The following is a 9839-nucleotide window of genomic DNA, read 5'->3' as shown; positions in this document are numbered from 1 at the left end:
TCTTAACAAAATATTCTCACACTAAACAATCATTGCTAAGTCCAAAGGGTTGCCCTAATACCATCAACAAAATTTTCGTTATGGTAGGCCTACTTTATATTTCGTTTTATGTTTGTGACCAGGGACTGTGTAGGATTGCGGTTGCAATCGGCATAGGTGCTTTCTGTTTTATTTATTAAAATGCATTTGCAACTAGTCTAACATTTTTAAAGGAAATAGATTAGGATACTCAAGTAGAGTCTCAGAAGTACATGTGTACACCAGCAGAAGGAGATGACAGAACTTCAACTTGGCAGAAAAAACAAACTAAATGTTACTAAAAATCTGCACACGTACCCTGCAGGTATCTTTAAGACTTAGTCGTTTGTGAATGTACCAAATATAGAGAACTATTCCAGTGCAAAACCCTGCAGTAAATACATAGATTTTGTTAATGTGGTCTGATTTCATTCGTACAATTTATAAAAAGAAACTAATTTATAAAATAAACAAATATTCTGATCGGCGCCATGATGACGTCTTTTTCAAGGCTAACACAGGTCAAGGCCGTCGTCGTCGCCGTCTAACCGTAAGTCTAACGTCAAAAGTCATATAGTATGGACAGTATCGTTCGTTGAGATATATGGAAAACCGGACGAGGATCCTGTTACTTACACTCATAATTCTCTTTAACAGCCATAAAACTGGTTCGCTTGTTTTTCTAGTCTAAGCTTATCAATATTTGAAGATAAAGCCTATTGGAAGAAAAACAATGTTGCCCGAATGCAAAAATTACCTCCCTTTAGGATCTTTGGTTTATTGAAAGCATAAATGGTTAGCCAAATGCAAAATGGCAGCAAGTGTTTGGAAAACGTGCTGTTCAACCTTAAAACATGTTAAATTGAGCACTAAAGGCGTATCATTCTCTGGTAAACATTGCCAGTAAAAGGGCACTAGATGCAATTTATATTTTGGTCCTTGCAGAATGTCCTGCACACTCAAATCTCTTTTTAATCAGACTATTCTGACTTTTATTTGAACGTTACGTCAAAAAAAAAGAAAAAAGTTAAAAAGGAAAGAACAATCGAATCATTATGCATACATGCATGTACACATTATCGTTTAAATGTTTATTACATCAAGACTTCCATTTAAGCAGAGAGGCAATGCTGCTGTCCAGATAAAAGTTCCCAGCAAATTACTGCATGGCGTATGCCCGTCTTCATTAGACCAGATGAAATCAGAGATGGGTACCCCGCAAGATGCAGAATATGCTCAAACCATCTAGACCACTAGATACTACTTTACTCAGTTCTGCTAGCCCCAATCGATAGTAATAAATAGAGCAGTTTAAGATATGAAAATAATTTACTTCTTGAAGTCACATGGTTCGATGGAGTGATTTTTCAAATTTGTATACATGATACATGTACATTGTTTACATTAGTAATTAAGTAACTTAGGTTTCTCTGAATTCTCATAATTACTTTCAGATTTATAGCACTTGTATGAAAAAGCGTCACAATGTCATTTGGTAATTCAGTTGAAGAGATCGATGTAGGCGTGTCTAAACTGTCCTTGTCAGCAGTTGAAACAGACGCAATGGTCAAGATGGCGCATATCTCGAAATGACCCCTAGGAAGATGGTACATTCCCACCAAATAGTCTTGTATAAATATCTGATTAATGCTTTCATATTTTCCCCAACAGCTAGAAGATATTTATTATCTGAAGCCTACAGTTGTCAAGATGCATGGAAACAAAGATTAGAATCCAGTACCTTACAACAAGGTTCATTAAGTAAGTCAACATAGATTTAACAGACAGGCCAATCTGATTAAAACACAGATCCTATTTCGTTTCATTTTTATAGTTCAAAATTTTGTTTTACTTTGTCTGTACAGGATCGGGAAGAGTTGTTATATTACAGGCGTTAAGCCCCCAATCCTTTTGGACACTATTTAGAAAAGTTAAAAATTTGTTTTAAATTTTGTAGATGAATTTGCTGTTCAGCTAAGAGAGAGATTTGAGAAAGAAAAGAAAGCCAGTGTGGTAGATGTTGATATTGTAAGTTTATAACTGTATACTATTAAAGATACATTATTTAAGAGCTAAATCTGGCTCTTGCTGATCTTTATTTAGACATTTATTCACATGACAAGCCTATAATCAACTGTCTAGACCTAACTGGATCAGAACACTTGCCAGATTTAGAAATTTAATGATAAAATGGATGATTGAGACTTATCCTCATTACCGTTGTAATGATAATAAACAATCTATGCTACACTCACAACTTTGCTCAGAAGGATGTAGTTTGAATGAAATTTTCAATATATTCTTTTTTCATTATCTGTCTTTGAACTATTATAGCAAGAATGGTCACAATCTGATTACAATACAGATCTATATTTAATTTCATGTTTTTAAACTTTCGATGGTCTCCACTACATGAAGATCTGACCAGTTGTAGTGGAAGGTCACATCAAAGGTGACTTTTAACCCTATGACATCAGACATTCCTTCAACCAATCAGCATTGATGTTTCAAGTGGTATACCCACAGTTCTTTGCGCCGCACCTCAAGAACTTGCTGTAACAGACCTTTTCATTGGCTAGTGGTACGAGAAATTGAGGCTATATGGCTAAATGATGCTGTCCAGATAAAATTTCCCTCATAGGACATCACATGGTGTATGCCTGTTTTGATTAGCTCAGTCGGTGCAGAACACTGGGATGTTAAAACTAATGAAAAATGTGAAGTGTTCATAGCTGTACAATGATGATAAATAAGGAGAATGTTTTTAACGAAATGCATTTTATATTTTATAGTTTGCCAATAGATTACATGAAATGTATTTTATATTTTATAGTTAGCCAATAGATTACATGAAATGGAAGTTACGAATGCAGAATTTATGGAAGAAATACTTCATAGGTATAGTATAGATAGAGAATTGAATAAGTAGTTACACTATAATGCAGTTGTACCAAAACCATATTGGCTCAACTATTACTGCGCTGACGTACAATTAAGGGATGATGCTACCCGAAAAATGCTTTCTGAAATTCTAAAGCTAGTAAATTGAAGAAGGCACAAGTAGTTAGGAAATGTAATAGATGGCGTACCTGTTAATGATTCTATTGTTCACATGTAACCATGGTATATAGATGATATATTATTTATAGGTATAGAAGATCTGTTGATAGCGTACCTGTTCATGATTCTATTGTTTACATGTAACCATGGTATAATGATGTTATTTTATAGGTTTAGAAGATCTGTTGATAGCGTACCTGTTAATGATTCTATTGTTTATGCTGTAGTAAGAGCGTATATTGACCTAGGGTTAACAGATAGATTAATATTACTTATGAAAGATAAGGTAAATAAACTCTTGTGTTAAAAAGGGCATCTTGTCAAGCAACTCCTGAGGAAGAGAGGTTTTACGGAGGCTATATCTGTTCCAAATTTCATTCAGATACATGTATCCTGAAAAGCAAACTGTAGCAACTTTGGTCATGTTGGCTAAGTGGGTAAGACGCTGACTCCCTAGCCTGGAGGTCGGGTGTTCGATCCCTGCTTTGGCTAAGAAAATTCATCAGGATTTTTCGATGTGGTTTCCCCTTGACAGTCGTGCAGGATGGAGGGTCTGACAAGGACAGCTGTCTAGTCATTTGGATGGCACAACAAACCGAGGTCCCGTGTACACATTGGCGTGCACTTAAAAGATCCCTTGACAGTTGGAAGTTGATATAAGAGTAGGCCGCTGTCTGAGCAAAATTTCCCTCATAGCACACTGTATGGCGTATGCCCGTCTTCATTAGCCCAGTCGGAGCAGAACAGTAGGACGTTAAACCCCATTTCATTTCATTTCTTTATTATATTAATTCATCAGCTTCTGATTCTTACAAACATATGGGAAATAAAATCAAAATGTTAATATTTATCTGATACCCAAACCTTGTGGATTTTCTCCAGGTCCTGCTAAAGATCCGAAATGACCTAGTTTGAGTGGATATTAAACCCCATTTCTCACTCTAACAAGCTGATTAAAACTCCAGGGGAAGTAACTCTTAATGTTAATATTTCTGTTATCGGACACAAGGCAGATTTAAAACTCAATAAATAAACAGGTGTTTATTGTTTTTCCTTTTCTTTCAGTGGAATTATGGGATATTTCCCAATAATCATGGTGTTTGTTTTTTACTGGATCATTTAATCAAAGAAAATAAATATCAAGGTAAACTGACACAGATTTCACTATATTTATAACTCTGAAGGTTTTATTCAGTCCCAGAAATAAGGATTTTAGTTGTATTTCGAACCTTGTACCTGACATGTATAATAAAGTCTCTCCTCCCCCAGAACACCGAAAAAAACCTTCACAATTATGATTTTCAAGAAGATAAGTCGTAAACGACATTGTCCATGGAAAACTGGTCCCACCTCATTGCACATGGAAATGAAATTCATTTTTTTGGAATAAAATTAGGCCATATATTTGTCCTGAAATGACCAAGTTAGTTTGAATTGGACATTAAATTCTCTCTTTCTGTGGTTGGTGCACAACAGTAGGACATTAAACCTGGTTTTAATTTTGTTTGTTTTAGATGCAGCACGTGGGGTGGGGTTGGATGGCTGAATGGTTAGCATGTGTGCGCAGTATCATAAAGTCTGTCATTGAGTCAACTGGCGTGGTTTAGATTCCCCAGTTGTAGGGGACAAAGAGTTGGGTCGCCTGTCCAACCTTCGTGGCTTTTTTCCGAGTCCTCCGGTTTCCTCCCACTGCTAAAGACCCCTACGCGCAAGCGAATTATTGAAATAAAATTGAACCATATGTTAGTCCCGAACTGATCTAGTTTATGTTGAGTGGACGTTAAACCCCATTTCTCCATCTCTCTTTTTAGATGCAGCACAAGTGGCATATGAGATGATGTTACAAGAAGATTTCAGTCATCCAGTAACTTACCTCTTATCCTTATATGGTTGTAGTCAACATTATACCAGTATTAGTCTTGATCCTCAAGAAGAAAAACAAGTTGATCCTGATGAGGTATATAGTCTAGTGGTTTTTAACCTTATATGAATCATTCCCCTTTTTCAGTCTCGCTTTCTAAGTTAAATAATTATTTTCAATCCAGGGTAGGCGGTCTTGAAGTATATGCCAAGTGCAGAACATTATAGCTGGCGTGGTTTCAATTCCCCGGTTGTATGTGACAAGGAGTAGGGTCGCCTGTCCAAATTCATGAGTTTTCTCCGGGTCCTCCTGTTTACTCCCACTGGGTGGTTTGTTGGAGATAACTTGTTCACTGCCTATTGCAATGTTTTTATTTTGTTGGGTTATAACGGTGAGGTTTGGCGATAACTCATTAAACGTCTATTACAGGGTCGGACATATTCCTCCTAATTCTCATGTTTTGTTTTATTTGGAAATAAAGGTGAGGTGGGGTGGGGTGGAGGATAACTAATTCACTGCCTATAAAGGAGCCTGATGTACTCCCGATTCGACCGTTTCATCATGTTTTTTTTAATTTAATTTTTACATTGTTTCCAGGAAGAAGATTGGATTCCAGTGAAATATATCCGATTCCCCGTCTATGACGACCATTTTGATATAAAAGATGAACGCTTTCTGATGGGAAAAACCCTATACATATTGGGTAAAACTTGTCAAGATGAAGTCCTGGGAAGAAGTCTACAGTTCATGGGTCTTGGAATGTATCAGAAGTTTGAAAAAGCTATCAAATTATTAGAAAATTGGGAAAAAGATCAACCTGGTATTCTTTTACTGAAAGAAGCGGTTTGTTCATTTTTTTTTTTTCATCGTTTTTTTTTTAAACTATTCTTAAGGGGGCTCTCAGACTTGCTTTATAAACTTATTGAGTCAACTGGCATGGTTTCGATTCCCCGGATGTATGTGACAAGGAGTAGGGCGCCTGTCTAATCTCGCCCGTTTTCTCTGGGACCTCCAGTTTCCTCCCACTGCTACAGACCCCTATGCGCAAGCGAATTATTGAAATAAAATTGAACCATATGTACCGTATGTTAGTCCCAAAATGACCTGGTTTGTGTAGACCCATCTCTCTCTCTCTCTCTCCCTCTCTTTCTCTCTCTCTCTCTCCCCCCTCTTTTTCTCTCTCTCTCTCTTTATCCCTCTCTCTCTCTCTCTCTCTCTCTCTCTTTATCCCTACCTCTCCCCCTCTCTCTCTCTCTCTCCCTCTCTTTCTCTCTCTCTCTCTCCCCCCTCTTTTTCTCTCTCTCTCTCTTTATCCCTCTCTCTCTCTCTCTCTCTTTATCCCTACCTCTCCCCCTCTCTCTCTCTCTCCCTCTTTCTCTCTCTCTCTTTATCCCTCTCTCTCTCTCTCTCTCTCTCTCTCTCTCTATCCCTCTCTCTCTCTCTCTCTCTATCCCTCTCTCTCCCTCTATCTCTCCCTCTCTTTCTCTCTATCTCTCTCTCCCTACCTCTCTCTCTCTCTCTCTCTCTCTCTCTCTCATATTTTGTTTGTTGTCCGACAGGTTGTAAAGTTTGAAGAAAGTCTAGTGAAAGCGGAGACACGACCTGATGAAGAACCAGAAATCGATATGGGTTTACGATCTATTGATGATGAAATAAAACTTCTCAGATTAACGGCAGATGAAAAAGATAATTTTATTCAACAATTAAACGTAGGTTTTATCAAGTGTACGGCAATCTGATTAAAATACAAATCTATATTTCGTTTCGTTTTTTTATACTTTCTATGGCCTCCACTACATGAAGATCTGATCAGTTTTACTGGGAGGTTGTGTAGGGGGTCATACAAGTGGCTTTCGACCCTATGATGTCAGACATTTGATTAACCAATCAGAGTTGATGTTACTAGAGGGATACTTGCAATTCTGTGCACCGTACGCCAAGGCCTCGATGAAACAGACCATTTCATTGGCTAATGCCTAACATGAACTGGAACGTGTGTTATATAACAACTCTTCCAGATCCTAGTGTAGTTCATGCATGTTTATCTGCCCCTGTTGAATAAAACTATTTTGTGTTTGTGTCAATCTGATAAAAACACAGATCCTATTTCATTTTGTTTTTTATAGTTCAAAATTTCCCTTTACTTGTCTTTACTACGCTAGGATCTGGTAGAGTTATCATTGACGTGTTCTGAATGGTTTAAGGAATTAGACAATGAAACGGTCTGTTACAGCGAGCTTTAGGCATGTTTTGCACGGAACTGTGGGTAATCCACTCGTAACATCAATACTGATTGGTTAATCAAATGTCTGACATAGGGTCAAAAGCCGCTCCTATGACCTGTGACGTGACCTATCCCAAAACAAGACATCTCATCCCACTCATCCCAAGATATTAGCCATACTGAAACTCATACATAAAGATAAGGATCTAATGTCATATTCTGACGAATTTTTATCAGACAATGATATGGAAACAATCAGCACGACTGGGGCCAACATTTTCAGTCGCATGTATGGTTCAAAAATGGAATTGAAACGTGTACGCTATAAGTATACGGAGCGCCCAGAACTTAAAATAACTTAAAATTTAAAACAACAATATTGATTTTATTAAAACAACAAAATCAATTTTATTAAGATAACACCTTTTTATAACAAAATCAGAATGGTCTGAGTAGTCTTCAAAGAAAGCAATTGTATTAACTTATATCTCGACCCATGTTTTAAAGTTGGGATGTGTTGTCTTTTATCTTGGGATGAGTTGTTTTATATTGGGATGAGTTGTCTTTGGAATGAGTTGTCTGTATACCAACTGGTGAGATCTTCATGTAGTGTATAGGCCATTGAAAGTATAAAAAAAACAAAACTAAATATAGATCTTTATTTTATGATCAGTAGTGGAACACCGCGTTTTATCAGTGAAATAAAAGTGTTATTCCACTGGCTAGCAGTAGTCCATGTTGTTTTTACCTTAAATTGATTGTAAAATCATAAAATAAATAGAACATTTGTCGTTTTGTCGTGAATAACATATTTTATTTCATCTCTAAGCAAGAAAACGTTTATATTTTCACTCATGCTACGCATTCGTGAAAATATAAGTTTTCTTGCTTCTCGATGAAATAAAATATGTTATTCACGACAAAACGACAAATATCCTCTATTTATTTTAATCAGATTGAAGTGCAGGGAGACTGCACCACACACAAACAAAATATAAAAGACAAGTCCACGGACAAGACACAATATACAGACACCACAAACAACAAGCGTTACATATCAGATCAAGTTAATGGAACCCGGGGGCTAGCCGTAAGCATCCACTGCACTGTACAGTCCCGGGAATGTAGTGATACTGATTTCAATCAAAATGAAAAACGAATTAACAATAAAAGAATATTTCCCAATCGTTGTATAATACTAATACTAATAAACAGACAAATTTATGGATAATATCACTCGGTTTATTAACTGCAACGTTTCATTGAGGATACTGAAACGTTGCAGTTAATAAACTGAGTGAATGTTATCCATAAATTGGTATGTTTATTATATATCGCGTTCACTAAATGCCTTTCAAGGACACTATTACTAATGTGAGTTATAATCGAAAATTTACTGGATCAGTTTGGAAATTTCCATCATTTTAGGAGTCTTTTTTGACTGTCTGAGATATTGAAGATATCAAATGCTAAACATTTGGGGTTTTTTTTCTGTTTAAGGAAATAAAATCGCGGATTCAAGAAAAAGTTAAAGACGAAGATCTACAAAATATTGTGGAAAATTTCACCAAGTCACAAATATCACAGCATGAACAATCAGACATTGAAAAACAAACAAACCTAATTTCTACTTGGACAAAAGAACGGGAGACTTTAGTAGAAAGACAAATTTGGGAATTCACTCGCAGACAAAAGGAAGAGGAACTTAAAATGAAACTACAGGACTTACAGAAAAAAGAAGAAATGTTGCGCTTCTTTGAACTTAGAGATGAAATCATTATTGCCAAGGAAAAGGCACCAAAAGTGAAACCTGTTGAGGTTGAGGAAGATGAAGAAGTAATTATAGCCAAACGTAAAAAACGTAGACAGTATCGACCAGCCGTGTAATATAAACATTTTATCATCCAGTGTTTTAAACCAACTTATATGTAGATTTTGTGCTGTTATAACTTGTTTTTTTTATAAAGTATTTGGATATAGTGCTTAAAGACATTATTTTCATATTGTTAGAGTCTTTGATATGAATCGTACAAAAATTGCGACTTTGCTTTCATTAAAAAGTTTTTGATTCTTATAGTCAATACATCTGTTGCATTCTTTGAATGGCATTTAGTAATTGGAACATAATTAAATAACAATCTTTTTATGGATAACAATGATTTATTAATAAGGTTGACGGCCACATCTCCATATTGATGTCGGATATATTCATTGAATGGCATTTAGTAATTGGAACACAATCAAATAACACAATATTTATGGAATAACAATTACTATGGTTTATTTCACTGCGACGTTTCAACAAGATTTCACAAGTCGTTATCAAGCATATACACAAAAAAAGCATAGTAATTGTTACTTCAAATCAAGTAAATATTGCATGCTAACGATGGCATCGAGAGTTGATTATGGTCTGAATAAGTTAATTAATGTCTAATTAATAATTGAGATGACATTTCAGGCCTAAAGAAAGACCTGCAGTAGGTAGATTTAACTCTTGCATATAATGTATGTTTAAATAGATGAATTGACTCTGACTTCCAAGTTGTGTATATGAACAATTAACTCTTGGACACTGTGTTATTATAACTATGTTTATATATAAAATACATGAAACTACAACATCAATGATAGTCCGTTGTGAGTTATTATAATATCTACAGTCTGAGTTTAACA

General features: G+C 35.9%; 1 protein-coding gene across 1 annotated transcript; it reads left to right on the top strand.

Moving 5' to 3' along the window:
* The first annotated feature begins 792 nt into the window (after positions 1-792).
* LOC126818124 (28S ribosomal protein S27, mitochondrial) lies at positions 793-6678 on the top strand. Its single transcript, XM_050545334.2, has 9 exons — positions 793-908; positions 1690-1779; positions 1976-2046; positions 2852-2916; positions 3250-3364; positions 4144-4222; positions 4890-5035; positions 5537-5782; positions 6499-6678. Exons 1-9 carry the CDS (start codon positions 830-832, stop codon positions 6676-6678), a joined length of 1071 nt encoding a protein of 356 aa, XP_050401291.2. The 5' UTR covers positions 793-829.
* Positions 6679-9839: the final 3161 nt, after the last annotated feature.

This window comes from Patella vulgata, chromosome 4, assembly GCF_932274485.2.
Source record: "Patella vulgata chromosome 4, xgPatVulg1.2, whole genome shotgun sequence".
Lineage (NCBI taxonomy): Eukaryota > Metazoa > Mollusca > Gastropoda > Patellidae > Patella > Patella vulgata.
The sequence above is the reverse complement of the archived record's forward strand: the minus strand, read 5'-3'. Positions and strand labels throughout refer to the sequence as shown.

Coding starts and splice junctions, on each gene's coding strand:
- LOC126818124 (XM_050545334.2), top strand. CDS start 830: ATGGCAGCAAGTGTTTGGAAAACGTGCTGTTCAACCTTAAAACATGTT. Junction 2,047..2,851: donor GTGTGGTAGATGTTGATATT/GTAAGTTTATAA, acceptor TATATTTTATAG/TTAGCCAATAGATTACATGA. Junction 3,365..4,143: donor TATTACTTATGAAAGATAAG/GTAAATAAACTC, acceptor CTTTTCTTTCAG/TGGAATTATGGGATATTTCC.